The 18,939-nt window shown below is 51.8% G+C and overlaps 1 protein-coding gene across 1 annotated transcript; it reads left to right on the forward strand.

The window, feature by feature from the left end:
- Positions 1-11,385: 11,385 nt before the first annotated feature.
- On the forward strand, positions 11,386-18,680 carry AQP8 (aquaporin 8). The gene is made up of 5 exons (XM_009467983.2): positions 11,386-11,642; positions 13,971-14,097; positions 14,968-15,182; positions 16,539-16,673; positions 17,037-18,680. The coding sequence occupies exons 1-5, from the start codon at positions 11,386-11,388 to the stop codon at positions 17,077-17,079; spliced, it is 777 nt and encodes a 258-aa protein (XP_009466258.1). The 3' UTR covers positions 17,080-18,680.
- Positions 18,681-18,939: the final 259 nt, after the last annotated feature.

Raw genomic sequence — 18,939 nt, forward strand, 5'->3', positions numbered from 1 at the left:
GCTTTATTGTCAATACAAGGCTGTCACTATACTAGGTATGTTCTTGTAGGGGAAAGGTGAAAGAAGAAGGGAGGGCCGTGATTCTTGTTCAGTGATGTACAAGAAACTGGATGATGTTAAAGTAGACTTTATTTAACTGGGAAGTGCTTAGCTTGGCAGTTCAGCATTGGGATGGTAAAGGTAAGAAAGAAATTAATCTAAATTTGCACTGCTTCTGGTAGTGTCTTTATACCAGTTTCTCATTCTTCTTTCTTTCCCCTTAAAAGAAACAAGCAAAATCCCAACAGCAACAAAAGACCTTGCCCTGTTGCTTGAAATGGAATCTTGCAACCTTCCTATGAGAAAAATAATAAATGTTTAGTATTTATAATTTGACTAGTGTTTTACTCATTAGAAATTACCTATTTATATCAGATTCAGTGACTACATTTTTCCTCTCTCGCCAAACGCCTCACCAAGAGTATTTTTTTTAAAGCAGTTGCAAGCATAAGCAACCATTTTCGTACTGTATGTGACTTTCTGTACTGTAAGAATACCTGGCTTTGGAAATAGTTGACATGGGCTTGGACTGGAGATGTAGGGAAGGAGGCTACTGAGATACCAGAAAAAGTAAACGGTTCTTAGAAATGACAGTCACAATTTCAGAGGAATAGAAGTAGTAAAAAGAAACGGCCTTCCCTTCGCTGCCCTCCTCTCTCTCAGTCACCGATTTTAATCACTGGCTACAGGCCACCTCCTGTTATGTTTGTGTCAAACTGATTTCTTAAATGACAAGGCACAGAAATACAATATTTGGTTAATTCTCTGCTCGGTCTTTGCAAGGTGTTCGCATAGCTCTGCCCCCAAAGGGAAGGGATGGACTCTTTGTGCAATTATGAAAGGAGCTTATAACCTTTGCTTCCTAGATAACAATATCAATGGTATGCTTACACCTGCACATTTTAGATGTTTGGGCTTATCTGTACCCCTCTTCTATTAAGAAGCATGTGCAAGCTGTGGCTGCATTAGTGTTGACCCTTTCTCTCTGCAGATGCAGGAGACCAGAAGAGCATGTCTCATTTTTTCACCTTACCATCAAAGTTCCTTCTTGAGCACAGCAGCTGTAACCAGGGACTGTAGGGTTTGCTACTGGGTGGTTTCCCATGGCAGTTGCCTACTGTCTAGATGGGGAAGTAGACTTGCTGGTGAACCTTTCTGCTTCTTGGGAAGGAGGGGCAGTTAACCTGCTGCATTTAATGGCCTGCAGCTTCTGGGTTTTGCCTTCTGATTTCACACTGTTGTTACTTAGAGTTTTTGAATATTTTTTTTCATTCCCACTGTGCAATTGCTCTGTCTTACCCTAACATGAACCCAAGGAGCTAAATTCAACAAGGATCTATGAATCTGTCTTAATTAGACCTCTGAGTCCTCCAAACTTACTGCCTAGCTAAACAGCATTTATGCAAGAGACCTGGAAGAAGAAAAAAGCATCGTGCCTCCTTGCCCATCTTCAGTGTACAGTTTCTCCTGAGTTAACCTGTGTAGCTGTGTAAAGAGTAGATATTCAGCTGGCATAAAGAGGAATACCAGTATGCAACTACTTTCTTGGTGTCTGCCCCTTCAGAAGGTCAGCGCAAGAAACACCTCTAAAGATCTGAAACCTTAGGTTTGAGCAAAGACGACTCTGATAACCGCTGGAGCACAGGAGTATCAGGGTCACAAAGGCAAAATTATATGGATAAAACTTCATTTGAAACACTGCCAGTGCAGATTTATATCTGCAGTCCCTATTCAGAGCATAGAAACTGAAGAGGTTCCTTACAGAAACATACATTTGTCCTCCCTCTGTACCATCCTGGTTTTGTTTAGGAGGCAGAGCGTGACAGCTGAAAGGGCTTGTGAACTTTAATGTGACACTGAAAACATGGCAACAGTCTCTTCCTAGGCTGAGATAGCGGCTTGAGAAAAGGTAAAACAACTCGAGAATTTCAGTCAGCTCTGCTATATTTGCAACATTTTTTTTCTCCTCTTTCGCTGTTAGTCACTATCAATTGGAACAGAAGGTTTTTATTATGGATGAAACCAGCCTAAGTTTTGATGGAAAGATGGGTCTGATTCTACTGACTGAGCCACAGGCTAGTAAAAGTTTACTTCTCAGTTCTGCTAACGTGGTTTCATGCTGCCCAGAAGCTTGGTTATTGATATCTAAAGCATAGTTACTCTGAAAATATACTTAGTTGTGATCTTTTTAACTTCTTTGCTAATCCAGGCCTTGAGCCATCTGAAATTGTGATGGCTTTATAACACATGATCTCTTAACTGACAGTTGGTCTGGACTGGGTTGTTGTTGGGTTTTGGTTGGTTGGTTGGTTTGTTTGTTTTCTTTGTTGTTGTTCTACATTTGAGGAGAAATGAAATAACTTTCTAAAATAACTGGTTTATTACAGCCGCATATTTAGGTTGGGATTCTGAGGTGCTTGTCTCATCTTCATGCCCTTTTGCCCCCACCCAGCCCTTTTCCTTTACCCAAAGGCTATTTCCCAAGTCTAAATCCTGGTAAGTCTTTTACTTGGATGCTGCCATCTTCAAACTGGTTTGGACTTCATTAGTACTGCATCTTGGATCATGCTGTGGACCATTAAGTTGCTTTTCTTGCTTTTAATGAGCTTATAGCATACGAGGGCCTCCCACCTACAGATGCTCTGACTCACATGAGAGCTTTGCTCCTGTGGGGTGTGTGCGCTGTCTTGCAAACTCGGTTGCTAGATCAAAGAAGAGATGTTATGAAAGCGTGACTAGAGGTTGGGTACTTGATTGGTTTGTTTCCGTTTTTAAGAAACAGTAAGGTGCTCCTGAGATGGACAACAGTAAATGTTTGACTTCTTCCTCCTTCAGAGTGGGCTGTGGCACTTGGGGAATGTGGTTGAGCTAGGACCTGTTGTTCTACCAGCTGGTGCTGTATTTGAGATTCCTTTTGCTTCAGGTGAACAGAGAATGGAATTTGATGCTTTTATTTAATCAGCAGAATAGTTGTCATTTGGGAGCAGGCTTATACCTGCTCTGTCCTCACAGTGTGCGTTAAGCCTATTGTAGAGGTGTTTTCCATCATTTGGAAATGAGCCACATTGAATCTGCATCCCTGCGGATGGCTGGCAGGGGATCCTGTTGAAACAAAGCGTGGTGGTGACTGCCCTGACGTTGCTCTCCAGCCACCCGGAGTCAGATCTCGCCTCCCTTCTAGCCACATCGCGTACCTAACTGTCCTTGAATCTCTCTGATGATCTCTCAAAATTCTCATTCTAGTGTATATAAAAGCTAGTTCCTACTTTCTTGTGTATTCATATAGATGCAATTTTCCTCCTTGTGGTTTATGGAGTAAGAACTTATTAAGGGATGACTAACCTCTTGGTATTGGGGAGTCCTTGGTACGGCTTTGACAAGATATCTGATTCGGCCTGCAGTACCCTTTGATGTTCTGCTCCTTGATCTCTGTCCACAAACGGATCTGATCTGACTTGCTGCCGTTAGCATTACCTGTGTTGGGTGCTGCACAAGCACCCAGTGAGAGATGGTGTCTATCCTGAAAAACCTCTTGATTTGAATTAACATGCAAGAAGTATCTGAAATAGCTGAGTCAAAGGTGCTTAAATATGAAGATGGGGGAAACGAGACAATGTGTAGTGTCACAAATGTGCTCATAGCTAAGTTTGACAGGTTACCTGACAGTTAATGTTTCTGATAGTAAGAATCAGGGATTAAAAAAAAACGGAAACACCAACAAACCGAAAGCCCTATAACGCCCTCTGCACTGCAGGAGTCTTCTTGTGCAGTGACTAATGCTTGCTCTGTGACAACAAGACTATCCTGCTGATTTCTTTTGAATAAAATGAACAAATGCATAGTAGCATAAAAGCCCCATCTCTACTATCAGTTTAATTTTGGCAGGACCCCCTTTGAGAGCATATTCCTTGAGCCTCTTGTAACATATCTTTATGAGTGGGAGCCAAGCTGAAGTCTTGCCTCCTCTGGAACAAACAAATGTGCTCCCGTTGAAATGGTTGACATCTAAGGTGCAACCACCGAGCTGTTGCATTTTTCATATAAAAGGGCTTTGAATGCAGCTCGCTACAGGAGAAGGTCCGGTGCTCTATCAGTTAGTCTTTTTTGTCATCTTATTTGTCATAGTTTAATCCTCTCTGGAAATGATGTCTCTGCTAGCATGAGGCAGATATTGGTGGAATTTCTGCTCATCAATTTCAATTTTAGGTCCCTGTATAATTTGTTCATCTGAGGGAAGCACTGAAGAATGTGGCATAGGGATAGAGCTGGTGCTGTGGGATGAAAGGCATGACGGTGCCCTGTTCAATCTTTGTCTAGATGAGTCTGACTTTCCATCTTGCAGCGGTTCAGCTAAATGGTTCAGCATCCAGCTAGGAGAAGGGAAATCATTCCTGCAAGAACTCTTCAAGAGTCTCTTCTAGCTCGGTTGCCCGCAGTGGTGAAGAAAGTAGGTTACCTTGTGCTTCAGGGTTACAAGAGGATCAAAGGAATTTGTGATACCTCGGGAGCTTGTGGGGGGAAGATGGGTGTGGGCAGTCTAGCTCTCATGATTACGCTAACTAAAATAAATAAATCTTTCACCTCTCTTCAGGGAATATTTGGGTTTGGAGAGTGCCTGGTGCTGCTGAAACAACGCTACCTTGCTGGAAGCCACTAGCTGAAAAGCGCTGAGAAACGTTTTCTAGCCAGGAGAGATGGCCTTTGCCTTCTGTGGCTGCTTGCTGTGATTTGTGTGACTCTGCTTGTCAGCAGCGGCTCCCTTGAGCTGCATGGTGAATCTCTGCCTCTCTGTCTTCTGCTCCCAGCCCAGCCTTTTGCCCGGGTTATTGGTACTGACAGTACAACAATATTCATCCCTGCAAATGGTTTGTTTAAAGGTGGGAAAAAAAAAAAAAAATCATTTAAGCTTGAGCGAGCTGCAAGGTGACAGTCGGCTGCATTGCCCCAACAAGCCAACTATGGTGTAGGAGCTCGATCATTCCCTTTGCAACCTCCTGCCCTGCCGGCAGCTTCCCCCGATGCTTGAAGGGCTTTGCCTGGCCCTGCCTGCAGGAGCTCGCCGGCCAGTGTCTGTGGTAGAGTCACTGCCTGTGACTCTTGGTGCTGGCTGAAGAGGCTGAGAGCCACACCTGGCTGGTACCCGCCTCTAGATAAGGGCGCTTCATTGTCATCTTTGCCACTGGGATATCTCATATCGGCCCTGAATTTAGCTCTGATCTCCATGTCATAGCCACACCTGTGTCATTTTGTTGAAGATCACTAAAAAGTACTTGAAATAGTTTCCTCTTTCCTACTGAATACAGTTTCTATGTCTGTAAATCTAGTAACAGCAGGAGATTTGATGTCATCAATAGGAAAAGTTCTGCAAGTCTCCTACGGCAAGGAGCCTGTGATGTTGTTCCTTGCTCTGTTGCTAATGGGTTGTGGAGCACCTGAAAAGTTGCATCTGCCCCTTGTCCTCCTGCTCTGTTTCGACTGCAGGCTGGGTGGCATGCTGTCCCTCCCATGTGCCGTGTATTTGGAAAGGGTAGGTGACATGGGACCTCCAGTGAGGATGACAGCCAGGCTGGCTGCGGCCCTACATGGGGCTTTGAAAGGAGACTGACCTGGCGGCCCCGGGGTCTGGGGTGCGGGGCGTGTGGCGGGGGTGAAGGTCCTGCTGAAGGAGCTCTACCAGGGAACATGGGTAGCAGGAAGGGGCAGCCAGAAAAATTGTGTTTGGTCATGCTTGCCGTTCTTGAAGCAAGATGCTGTTAATCCTCTTTGCTTCTCCCTGTGTCTGTGGTTGTGAAGCATTTGCACAATGAGGATGCTGAGTCCGGTTGCCATGGCAAACCGAGGGAGTCGGAGCATGTGGTCCTTGCCTGCCTTTGAGATGCCTGTCACAAATTGTTCCCGACAGGTACAAGAAAATCCTCATATCTGCTCCATGCTGATTCTTGGATGTTGATCCTCACTCTGTCCAAGCTTCAACCACAGTTTAGGTGATTACACTTTACTGTGCCTGTCTTCCAGCCAAGTGACCCATGCCTGAGCATTGCCTACACACTCTTAAAAGATGGATAAAAGAAGTCTCTTTCTAGAAAATTAAATTATTTAGTTCCTTACAGGGATTATCCAGCTCTAGGAACTGAATGAAAAGCAGTTGTTAGCTTAGCACATAGCGTTTCAAGCTTCTCTGAAGAGTAACCAGTTCCTCATTTTGTGCTTACAAGATTTTTCAGGTCTCTGTGCTGCTGGCGCACAGGGAAACGCGGTTATTGAGGACGGAAACGCTCTGTTGTAGTCGGCCTTACAGGATATTTGCGGGGAGCCAAGTGTTAGGTAATTGCAGGGAAGATGTGCACATGTGTACGCTGCATGGGACTAGGAGCATCCGTCCCTTCTTTGAGAGCTTGGTGGATTTTAATGTTAAATACCAGAATTAAGGTCGAAGTGTGGCTTCATCCCTTCTTTGAGAGCTTGGTGGATTTTAATGTTAAATACCAGAATTAAGGTCGAAGTGTGGCTTCATCCTGCTGGTTATTTTCCCTTCTCACAAACCAGTCTACTCTGTGTGTGTAGAACTGACCCAAATCTGTCCCTGTTTTCCAACAGACAACGGTAAGTCTGTATTAAGAACCCTTGGAAATTTCCATCTGCACTCGAGCATTATGGTAGCCATTTGAAGTAAAACTATTATGCAAGATAGGATCTATAAATGGGCAGAGGTCAGCTAACCTGTGTTACTGCTACGAGCCGCAAATAATTCTGCAAGCTCTCATTCAGTAACAGTTGTGTAATCATTAAGACTATCAGTCTCTAAGATAAATACTGTAAAGATAAGGCAGTGTCAAATGAGTTGCCTTTGCCTTCTTTATTGGTTTTTAAAAGAGCTGACCGTGGATGCTGGCTATGCTGTAGTCTTTCCTTGCAGCAACACCGTTGTGCAGCACTGAAATACTTTGTTGTGACTTTTTTATAGACATCCAGTCGGAAGTCTGTCCTATAAAATGTACCTGCGCGGATTCAACAGAGACTCCACGTATGCTCGAGTCCTGCACTTAAGCATTGTTAAATGTTAATGGCACTTGAGCATGTCCTTAAGTGCTTGCTTAAGTGCTTTTTTTGAGTTGGGGTGGCTGAGTTTGGGTGCTATGGTTCGTATAGAAAAGCAAACGAAAGGTTGCAGATCTGTGTGATGAAGCAGGGAGAAAGGGAATGAAACATTGGCAGGGGCTGGATAAAGCAGAGGTGTTCTGATTTTTTTATCCCGGTAGATGGACATGGGAAATGTTCTCTATGGTTCCTAAAAAGAATCTTTTGAAGCTGTTGCTTGTTTTGTACCACCATTTCCTCTACTAATTGACACAGTTGCTGTTGTCACTTATTTAGCAAATTGGTGCAAGCACAAACAAGGACAAAAATAAGTGTCTGCTAATACGAACAGATTTATCTGTTCTTATCCCCACGCCTTTTCCCACGAGCATAGTTTCTATGAAGCTTACTGAGCAAATCTTAGTGCCAAGTATTTAATCTTATCTGTGAGGGGCAAAGGGTGCTAAGAGCAGGGTGGTTTTCTTTGCACGTTAGTGGCACCCCTAAACAAAAAACAGGTGCTGGAGCAGCCTCTTCTCAGAATGACACAGGAGGAATGTTGGATTGAGATGTAGCTTAAATTGGGTCCGTAGCAATCACTTATTATGTGTTATGGGAAATGTATTATGCTGAAGAGTTGTAAGTGCAGGAAAGTCACAGTTCAGGGTAAACGTAAGAGAAATCCATCACCACCTCTGCAAATTCGTGGTGATAAATATAGATCATGTGTATTGCTGCTGTAACCCTTTGACTGCATGGGAGAGTCCAGGCAGACGCGAGCGTGCTGAGATGATGCCGTTCCCTTCGAGCCTCGGTGGACTCCTCAGTCCGGAGTTCCTTGCTTTGCCCATGGTCATCTTGCCAGTGGTGTGACTTTCTGAACAACACTGCGTCCCTTTGTCTTGCACACTCTTCTGGCAATTCTCAGCGTAGCGCAGCTGAAAACTTCAGATAATTCCTACGTGGCTAGTTTGTATTTTGCCCGCCTGCCCTCCCACACTGCCAGGTCCGGTTCTGCCTCTTTGCTGCGTGCTGTTACGTGGAGCCAGAGATGATTTGGGGATGAGCCAAGTGATCACTTTGCCTCATTTGTCCGTCAGGAGGTTCAGGTAGGATTTATGTGCTTGAGAGCGCTTTAGAAGCCACAGCTGACAGGTGCTGAAAAAATAATCGTTATTTTATTGTTTGGGTTTTGTTCCTGTTTTTAATGTTAACTTGAACTACACGTGGGGAGCATTATTTTCCCTTGTATCCATTCTTACGCCGAAGCAGTGGTTAGAAAACAGCAGCGTTCCCTGGACCCCAGGAAGAAAGGCAAGAAGCTTCCAACCGAACTCTTCTGCCAGTGGCACATCAGCCGTGGCCCTGCAAAAAATGTTTCCTTTTCCCCAGTCTTCCAAAACAAATCAGTCAGGGTTTTGCACAGTGCTGAAATTTCCAAAGCCCATTTCCTCCAGTGGTTTTTCTGTCAGTCCCGTGGGGCAGACATGGGATGCCCAGGCAGTGCTGGCTGGCGCTTGGTGCGGAGCTGCTTGGCTGGAGCTCTACCGATGGGGGAAACAAGTTCCCTCAAGATCACGCTTCTGTTTTGTTGTTTCAGTCCTGCGCTTAGTAATAATTAATTCCTTTGTTGCCTGAATGTGGAGCATTTCCTCTAGAAGGCTCAGGCAAACATCCCTGCTCCCCAAACAATAATGGTAAATGTTTAAAAGCCAAGGACGCGGAGTTAATCTTCACTTCTGGGCTGTGACCTTCCAGTGGTCTGAAGCCATCGCTCCACTGGGAGACATCTGCAGCAGCCTGTACGGCCAGATGGCATCACCATCTGCAGTGTTCCTGCACCGTGTGTACGTGGCAGCAGTGTCTGGAAGGGGCCATTCTGCTGCCTCTGCCCTGGCCCAGGAGCGGCAGAGCCGGGGCCTGGCTGCCAGGGCTTGCCCACGCTGCCCGGCGCTGCTGCCCGGCACTGCCAGCCATCCGGGGCAGCTCAGCTGCCTCCTGGTGCACCGATGCGATGCCAGCATCGTTTGTACAGCACTTTGAGAGCTGCTGGTAAGAAGCACCAGATGAAATCTGGATATGTGTTACATTTATCTCTCATAATAAACACCCCGAAAAATAAATTAAATCTGGATTCCTTTTGCCCAAGTTAAAATCCTTCCCAATGAAATCCTTGTCTGGTTGCGCTGGGAGGTGTGGTGGCGGATGGATTCGAAGTACCTGTTGGAAACCTGCTTGAGGTCACTGTGCTCTGTGAGCTGATGAGATTGAGTCAAGGATTTCCCTGTTCCGCAGGTCCATGCAGGGCGTTCAAAGAGGAGCCCCCAAGACCAGCCAACCCCACCACTCATTCTCCATATGCCAGTGATTTCTATAACCTGCTGCCAAGACCTTTTGTCTGTAGAAAACAAGCTCTTGTGAGGGGAAATGAGTTGACAGAGACTCAGTTAGAGGTGCCTGAACTGGGATTCCTTCGTAGCTCTGGCCTGACCCTTGTCTGGCGTGTGGCCAGCAACAGCCCTCCCTGGGACAGGCAAGTGGAAATTTCCTTCCCATCCCCAGTGTCTTGTGAAAACATCATAAAACATCTGTGGCGTTCTTTACCCTTGCTTACGAGAGGGAAAAAAATATCTATAAACCCCAATCCTTAATTACCCACTACAAACATGAAATGCTGCAGGCGATTGCTCAAGGAGGTGCAATGCCGCAGCGGGTGGGTTGCATCCCCACTCAGACGGCAGGCGCGTTCCTGCTGCTCGGTGCAAGCTGCGCTGCAGAGGCCCACGAGCTTGCATTGACAGGGCAATTTCTGCTGTGCCCATCACTGCACGGGCGGTGTGGTGGTGCCAGTGTCCCCTGCCAGGCTGCAGCCTCCTGGCTGTCCCCCCTTGCCTGCCGGCTGCAGCTCCATGGCCTTGGCTGTGGATTGAATGTGGCTTTCCAGGCGGTGATCCCTTATGCGGTGCGGTGGGGGTTTGAGGAGGTTTTAAGTATTGGATCAATGTCAGCTTTCAAAGCTGCTGGTGGATCTGTAGGTACCCTTGCCAGCAATCTTTTATTTGAGATCAGTGCAAGGGGGATACAGACCATCAGAGCCAGCTGATCTTGCTTTAGGAGCTCTGGGCAGGACGTGGGCTGAGGTTTAGAGGAATCGGCTTTGACTGTGGTTCAGGCAGGCTCCTTTGGTAACTTGAAGCAAATCGGTCACTTTACCTGCTCTCTGGGGTCTGTAGGAAGAGGTTCAGCAGTAAGTCTCTCTGTGCTGATGCTGTCTTTAAGGATTTAAAACCCCTTAAGTGTTACTGTAGTAACACAAGTAAATCCCATGTTTGCTATGTATGAAGGTACCAACGTCTGGCAGTTTTTGAAGGAGGCATCTGCCCTCCACGCCTAACCCCAGACACCGCTCCGAGTCCTGGGCTTGCTCCAAGGGGCTTCAGTTTGCCTTCCTCCAAGTCAGAGTGGCGACTCAACGCCCTTTCCCAAGGTGCAGCCTTCCCCTTTGCTCCTCCTGCATCCCCTTCCGCACATGTTTCGGGGCTCAATTGCACCGTGCCAGGAAGGGCTTTGGTCTCTTGTGTTACACCTGGGCTTAGACTTAATTACAGAGAGTTAAGCCTTGGGCAGGATTGATTTTTCACAAGGAGTGGTTTTTCCCTCCCCAGAGCTATGTAAGCCATTTCCTAGGGTGCTGCCCTCACGCACACCATGTTGTGGTCCTTCTGGCACGTGCTACCTTTTGGCAGCACAAGCAGGTAAAAGCCGCCCGGTGAAGTAGTCCAGCTGGGCTTCACACAGCTGCTGGCACTCCAGGTATCTACATGGAAGGAATCATATCCTGAGTCTTGGCAGAAAACCCTAAAACAACAGTAATGACAACAACAAAAAAAAACACAGGAAAAAAAAAACCCAAAGCCTTGAACCAAGGTATGGCAGTGATAAAGAGCTTTTATATGCCTGGGGGCTGGCCTATCAGCTTTTATTGCCCCCTTTTTTTTTTTTTTTTTTTTTTAGCAATGCAAATCCAATCCATTTTTAGAGCCTCCCATCCACTACCTCTTCATACAGGTCAAGGGGAGCCTGCCAGTCTTTCAGTGGGACGAGCAAGGTGCTCAAGGGTCCTCGTCCCTGCACCAGGACCCCTCAGAGACCTGAGTGGGCAGCCTGCATTTCCACTTACCTTAGCCCTCTGGTCCACAACATCTCCTTGATCGTGCCCACGGGATTGGCTGCCACCAGGGCTCTGCCTGCTTTTTTCCAGCCGCACTCATGGCTACTGCCAAGTGTGGTCACCCCTCAGCAAAGGAGGCGATGGTGGACATCGACAGCAAGTCCAAGTCCTCGCAGCCTCACTGGTACGAGCGCTACGTCCAGCCCTGCGTGGCCGAGCTGCTGGGCAGTGCGCTCTTCATCTTCATCGGCTGCCTCTCCGTGGTCGAGGATGCAGAGGGCACGGGGAGGCTGCAGCCCGCCCTGGCACACGGGCTGGCCCTGGGGCTCACCATCGCCATCCTGGGAGACATCAGGTAAGGGGGGGCTGGCACCTGGGGCTGAGCGTGCTCCCCCCCCCCCCCCGCACCCCTTCACCGGGGCAGCATGGTCCCTGCTGCAGCACCTGCATGGCTTCCGCGCGTGGACAGGAGGAGATGCTCGTGTTTCCCCACACGCTGCCTTTAGGATTTTTCCTGCCCAAATATCGGTGACCACAGCGACGCTGCACTGCCATCGAGCCTCTCGGTTAATGGCATGGCTGCTCAGGGGCTGGTCATCCATAACGCCTTGGGTTTGGGGGAGTTCACTTGGCTTTTGATTGCAACGCTTTATTTTTAGCCCCTTTTAATAAAAATGGTTAAAGCTGAAACAGAAGCATTCCTTTGGAAAACTGAGATGTTTCCTTTTAAAAGGATGTCAGAATGAAACATTTTGACCTGAGTATGCTACTCCCCTGTGTATTTTCAGGTGAAAAATTTGGATTCCACTTACAAACGGTTTCAATTCCTCAAAAGCAGCATTTAGACAACCCTGCTTGTTGAAAATTGTGTTGTTTGATGCTAAGATATAGATTTATCCTGAAGGGAGAAGCTGAAACAGTCCCTGTGGAGTTTCATTCCCTTATCTCTGGTCGGCTCCGCGCAGCCCGGGGACAGGGTGGCTCTGGGCTGTCCCCTCTCCCTGATGCGCCGGGCTGGGACTCAAACCTCCCCCAGGGATGGTGCCTTGGCCAGGCTCGCATGCAAGCCTTGGAGTCCAGAGCACATGGACTGATAATTTATCAGCGCCTGATTAGGAGGGATAATGCCGCAGGGTGAGGCTTGTGCAATTGGGACCCAGTGACCTGGGGTGCATGTGCTGGCAGAGCCGAGCTGGATGCCTGCTGCACCCTGAACCCTTGTCACAGTGAAGCCACGGGCCAGGGGGAGCAGCACGGGGGGGCTTTGTGATGAGGGGCTGCAGAGGCTTCCTGGGGGTCCCCTGTTAGCTCTGAAGCCAGGAGGACCCGGCTCAGGGTCCTGCACGGGGAGATGTTTTAGCCTAAAGTCAGGTTTTAGAGATTTGTGTCCAGGGAGGCTGGAGAGGAGCCTGGCTCAGGATGAGTGCTCGCTGGCCGGGCTGTGGTCCACGCTGTGGGCAGGTGGGTGCTCCGGCCGGGGTTTATTTGCAGGCAGGTCCTCCTTTAGCTCCCAGGCTCCCACCCTTTGCAGGGGCATTTGCAGCCAGAGCTCTGTCCAGCTGAGACATTTTCTAGCCTAAACAACACAACTTCTTGCTCTCATATGATAGGTCTTTAATTACAGCTGAAGAATAAGATGTAGTTATAGTTCCTAGACACTCTGACTCATCGCCTTCACTAGCAATTATTATTAGGGCTGATTGGTTATGAAACTTGTTCATTAACACGTGTCCTGTGGTAATCTGTTTTAATTAGAAGGTATCTGAGTTTGCATAGTCTTGCATGTGGTCTTCAAGATGAATGATTTAGGTCCTGTAACGAGGTGAGTGCCGGCTGCTGCCAGCCCTTCCCAGGGCCATGGTGGGCCGCACGCAGAGATGCGGGGAGACGTGTGCCTTTGCATTTGCATCAAGCAGAGGGAGATAAACCCTGAAAATCCCAACAGAGTCCAGCAGTGCTGGTGTGGCTGGGAGGTGGCCTCAGCCCTGCCCGACAGCGCTTGTCCCGTTCCCTGCCTCCCTGGGGGATGTGTGTCCTGCCAGGCTGGGTACCAGCTCTGTCTGTGTGTCTCCTACCCCCTGAGCAGCAGGGATGGCTGCCATCAGTACGTAAAGGGGGATGACTTTCTACCCTGAGTCTTTGCCCCCGGAATAGCTGCTCCAGAGCGCGCTGGTGGCCGGGCTGTGCTGCTGCCACAGGCAAAGCTCTTGCTGGGGGAGACAGCAGCGTAACCCTCCCTGTACCAGGGCCTTGGGCAGGGCTGCAGTGCATTCCACAGCCTGCAGCACCCTGCAACACCGGGAGAGACCCCTTCTCCCTGCACCTCCCCTGGCAGTGCTGTGGCAGCTCCTGGAAGCACCTGAGGGTCTCCAAAGACCCAGCTCCAAACCACGTCCCTCAAACTGCACCACGGCAGCTCCTGCCCCTGACAGCACTGTAGGAGGGGTTGGGTATCCAGCGTGAAGGTGCTGCAGCTTTGAAGCAGTAACTGCAGAGGAAGGAAATGGCTGGATTCTGCTCTTCTGCAGTACATAGCACCTTCTCATGGGAACGACTGAAAAAGCATTTGTGGCTCCAACCCATGGCAAGAGCAGCACTTGAGCCCCCAGGAGGGAAGCCCGTGCTGGGAGTGAACCCCACCCTGGGGGTGAAGCCCTCACTGATGCTCCTCTCCCCTTTGCAGCGGAGGCCACTTCAACCCCGCCGTGTCCTTGGGCGTGTGGCTGATCGGTGGGCTGAACATCATGATGCTCATTCCTTACTGGGTCTCCCAGCTCTGCGGAGGGATAATAGGAGCTGGCCTGGCAAAGGTACGGATGCCTAGGGAGTCTCTTTAACCAGGGCTAACGCTGGGGTGCAGGGACTCCCCCTGCTCTGCCAGAGCTGGCCTGGCCGGCCCCAACCTGCTGCCCAGCCCTGGAGCCTCCAGCAGCAGCGTGTGTGATGGGGAGGGTGAGGGGGGCTGGGTGCCTCGGTTCTGCATGTAATTAAGAGTGCTGATTTCTCACAAGGTGATACAGCTCAGAGGTTTGCTGCGTAGCTGTGGGGCTTGTCTGGCGCTCAAGGCCAGGATGCCTGGTTCGTCCTCCCAGGTCTTCCATGGTCTGACTGCAGGACTTGGACAACTCGGCCCCCGCCGCAGGCTCAGGTCTGGCAGTGCTGTGCAGATGTGGGGGTGCCGCCTCTGCACGGTGCTCTGGGGCCTGGCTAATTAATTCTCAGTGGCAGCTGTTCTCCAGAGGCTTGCTATGGTGTGCTAATCAGGCACAGAATGATGCACAGTACCTCTGCAGCTCCAGCCATTTTCACACATGGTGTTTGCCTGCGGTTCCACTTACAGCACTGTGCTGTAAGGTTAATTTATGTTCCCAGCGTCCAGGCAGCCTGCACCCAGCAGCACTGTGCTATGTGGCCGCTGCAAACCCCGGGGCGGCCGGGTGAGGCTCATCCCGCCGGGAGAGCAGTGGCTGGCTCATTATCTTGGGAGACGCTAAGAGCCTTTGCTAATGAGTTTATATTTGCCAGGGCTTAGGGCTGGCTTTCAGGAGGAAAGTGATGAGATTAGCTCCTCTTTAACCTGATACTATGCCCACCCACGCTGTCCTGACAGTGAGCACATATGCCTGTTAAAGCCCACAATATGGAGCGTGGATGGCTAAAACAGGGCTCCCCCCGCACAGGCTGTGGCAGCGAGCGAGCGGTACGTGAATGCCAGCGGAGGAGCCTTCAGCAGCATCGTGGCCGACGAGCAGATCCCCTCCGTCCTGGTGGGCGAGATCGTCATGACCACCTTCTTGGTCCTTGCAGTCTGCATGGGTGCCATCAATGGGAAGACCAAGACGTCGCTGGCGCCTTTCTGCATCGGCTTCACAGTCACGGTTGACATCCTGGCAGGGTGAGCTTGCAAGTCCTCTCCCCGTGCATGTTCCCACCAGCCAGCCAGTGCCATCCGCCCCAGCAGCTGCTGTCACCGGGCAGGGTGCCTCCAGCGGGGGGTCAGGATGGGACCACAGGCTGCGGGGATGGAGCTGGTGCTCAGAGCTCCCTGCGGTGCTGGCTGAGCAGAGCCCGGGGGGCAGCTCTAAGCACTGGCTCCCCGCATCAGGGCTCCCCGGCTCCCTCCCTGGCCGGCGCTGTGGCCGCTGCCTCCTGCATCAGGGAGGGGACAGTCCCCGTGCCTGGGATGGGGTGGGATGGGGTGGGGTGGGATGGGATGTGCCCCCTCGCAGCCCAGCACAGGACTTGCTGGCCAGGGCAACTGAGGAGAGCTGAGCACACTGCAGAGGCCAGTGAATGAGCCCCCTAGCCCCCCTGACATTTTTGGGGAGAGCTGCTGGGCGCAGCCCGGTCAGGTGCAGGAGAGGCCAGCGGCTCGAGCCCAGCGCGTGGCGCTTCAGCCGGAGCAGCCTTTACAAGTACCTCTTACGGGCTGATAAAACCAAAAGGCTGCATGGGTGGTGTTTGTTGTAGGAAGCCTGAGCAAACAGGAGAAGGTTTATTTGGAGCCGTTCCTCGCCGTGTGTCCTCATGGCTGCTGGAAACGCTGCCAAGCTCAGCCTCAGCAGAGGCAGGCGTTGCGGGCGAGCAGCCTGGGTCCTGTGCCACTGCAAGCAGATAACGAGTGCACGCAATTATGAATGTTAATGGGTTGTTTAGTTAAGGCAGTGCCCCCTCTAGCGGGATTCAGAGCTCTTATTTAAACACTGCACAAACCTCGTGTGCAAATATTTATCTGTTGCAGTTTTCTTTAATCTGCAAACGCTATTGTCTCTCCTGCCCCGCTCCGCTACCTACGTGTGGCGCGGAGCTTTCCCTGTTTAAAAGCCCGGCTCCCGGTAAGCCCCAAAACAGACTCGGCACTCATGCTTCCACCCCACACCAGGTTTTCCCCAATAGCTTGCAAACGCTCGTGAGCAAAGGCAGGTGCCTGCCGGCGAGCAGCCGCCATGGGGCTGTCGGGGCCGAGCTGGTCCCGGTGCTGCAGCAGAGCAGCCGCTCGGGTCTGGGCTTCCTTACGCTGCCAGGGTAAACTGTGCTCGGGCACCGAGCAGCTGTGCCTGAATGGGAGCCGTGGTGGTCCAAGCCTGCCACCCACCCAGAGCAGGGACAGACCCCCGGCAAGGGGTACGCTGCTGCCCCTCTCCCAGCACCCCTTCCCCACCCCGTGCATCCCCCTGTCCCGGCAGCAAGGAAGTCGAGTGCCAGCCTGGTGTCCCGCAGGGCTGACGCAGCCGGTTTGTTCCTCTTTCAGAGGTGGCGTGTCCGGAGCCTGCATGAATCCTGCCAGAGCCTTTGGGCCAGCTGTGGTAGCAAACTACTGGGACTATCACTGGGTTTACTGGGTAGGGCCCATGGTCGCTGCCCTCCTTGTCGGTGTGCTGGTGAGGTACGTGATGCCCGCAGCGGTAAGGAGAGCGGAGCCTTGCAGGCTGACCCCCACCTTTCCCCGGGGGCTCTGCCCTGCGCACTGCCCAGCTGCTTCCCTGCTCCCTGGGTCAAGGCTGCAAGCAGCCGCTTTTTCAGAGAGATGTCCAAGGGTTGGAGACTCCTTTCCCTTCTCCTTCCCATGAGGACAGGGCGACAGCAAAGATGCAGCTTGTCTCCAGATCCATGTGTTTGCTCCATCTGTGTCGTCTTGTGGGGCGAATCCAGGCTTGGGCTGGCACTGGGCTGTTGCTGGGTTTCTGTTACACACTTGCAACGGCAAAAACACTAACCCTGAGTTTCTCTCTCTTTTACTTCCCCAAAGGCTCCTGATCGGTGACCGGACCACCCGCCTGCTCCTGAAGTGATGCCGGGCGCGGGGCCACGTGCGCGCCATTGTCGCTGACCTGCCGCGGGCAGCCGGTGCAGCTCAGCACAGCCGGCGTGAAGCCCCCTGCCCCTGTTCCTCACCATCCCACCTCCCCTCTGTGTCTCCCAGGCAGCCTGTGTTTGGGAGATGGTTCACTTGATGCTGTGGGGATGATGGAAAGCAGCCCAGATGAACTACGCAGCCCTGTGCTGGCCGCAGGGCTGGGCAGCACCGCACCCACCCCGGTCCCCAGGGCTCTGCCAGCCCCTGCCACAGCTGCAGGACTGGCTTGCCAGGACCATCCTCCGACCCACACCAGTGCCCATGAGGTCCCAGCCTCCCCCGGCATTGGCCGTGCATGGCGTCCGCCCCACCAGGGCTGTGCCTGGGTGTCTGCAGTGCCAGGGAGCCCTGTGCCCTCCAGGGTGGGCACCACTGCTCAGCACATGCTCAGCAGCCCAGCACTGGGCTGCTCTCCAGGAGCCTCTCCAGCTCCCCAGGAGAGGTGGTGAGAGCTGCTGGTTCCTAAACGCCCTGTGAGGAGCCTGCTGTAATCCTGCTAAGGTGGCAAGAAGCTGAGTCAAGCAGCTGTGCCTGGGGACCGTGCGGCATCGCTCGCCAGTGCTGACACTAATCGCTTTCTAACTTCTTCATGACAGTATTAATTCTGAGGCCCGATGCAGCTAGCTCCCTCTGCCCTGGCACACACCTGCAGGAGCTCCCCAGTCCCGAATGCCCTGCGAGGCTCCGTGCCCTGCCCTACGCCGGCTCCTGCATTTTTCTCCCATTCGAGCATCTCTGCTCTCTCTCCACCAGCTCCCTCCTCAGCATCCAGCCTGTGGGGAGCCCATGCTCCAGCATGGCAGGGTGCTCCTCCATGGGAGCCTGCTCCCCAGCTTGTGCCATGGGTCGGCTCCTGTCCCTCGTGCAGGTCCAGGGCGATGCCAAGAGGCTCTTGCCTGTGGCCTGCCCCACAGAGGCTGCCACATAGGAGGGTGACGGGAGCAGGGAGCTTTGGTGGCAGTCCGATTTCTGACCCCTCTCAGTGTCAGGAGGGTCACGGGGTGAAGCACCAGCTGAGAGCTCGGGGTGGGTCTGTCTCTCCCCTGCCAGAGGATGAGTGCTGGGGGGCGAGGGGAGGGGGCTGCCTTGGCAGAGGGAGCTGCTGCCGTAAGCAGGAGGAGTTGGCAGAAGGAGAGTGATGGAGCTGTGTGGGCACGGGGAGAGGAGCCAGCGCAGCAGCTTTACGTCAGCCGGGTAGCCGTCCCCTATGGCAGCTCTGCCCTGACTCATTGTGTGGACTCCCCAGCCTCCCCTGGGGAGGGGAATTCATAGGGACCCCGTCCCCACTGCTCGGAGGGCTTGTTGGGTGGTAAACTGGCACACAAGTATCACTGCGGGTTCTCCAAGCCCCAGCAGGGAACCCCTCCAGTTACCTGGGTTGAGTCACTCCTAATTTTGCAGACTTTTAACTTGGGAAATGTCTGTTGCTTTCCCAGCCCCTACACGTGTGGCTCTGAGGTGCCCCTGGGCTGGCCCTGGGGAAGGGGCTGTGCTGGGAGACCCTGCCCAGCCCAGCACTGGGGTACCAGTCTGGAAACAGGGCTGGAGAGCAGAGGCAGAGGGGAGTGGGAAAGGGCCAGGATGCTGTAAGCAGGAGCAGTAGCACCCTCCCAGGGCCAGGAACGGTGTGCAGGGCTCTGGCTGCCAGCGGGTCCAGAGGAAAGCCCTGGGCAAAGCAAGTGCTTCCTACCCCTCCTCCTGGGCTGCTCCACGCAGAGGCAGAAAAGCTGTTGCTGTGGCAGAGAGGATGTTCCCGGCTTTCTGATGTCCCCGTGGGGCTGGCAGAGCCCTGCAT

The sequence above is a fragment of the Nipponia nippon genome, unplaced genomic scaffold (genome assembly GCF_047370975.1).
Source record: "Nipponia nippon isolate SJK-2023a ecotype South Korea unplaced genomic scaffold, ASM4737097v1 scaffold_5, whole genome shotgun sequence".
Lineage (NCBI taxonomy): Eukaryota > Metazoa > Chordata > Aves > Pelecaniformes > Threskiornithidae > Nipponia > Nipponia nippon.

Excerpts from the sequence above, each read along its gene's own strand:
- AQP8 (XM_009467983.2), top strand. The coding sequence starts at position 11,386 with ATGGCTACTGCCAAGTGTGGTCACCCCTCAGCAAAGGAGGCGATGGTG. Across the intron at positions 11,643-13,970 it reads GCCATCCTGGGAGACATCAG|CGGAGGCCACTTCAACCCCG; the intron begins GTAAGGGGGGGC and ends TCCCCTTTGCAG. Across the intron at positions 16,674-17,036 it reads CTTGTCGGTGTGCTGGTGAG|GCTCCTGATCGGTGACCGGA; the intron begins GTACGTGATGCC and ends ACTTCCCCAAAG.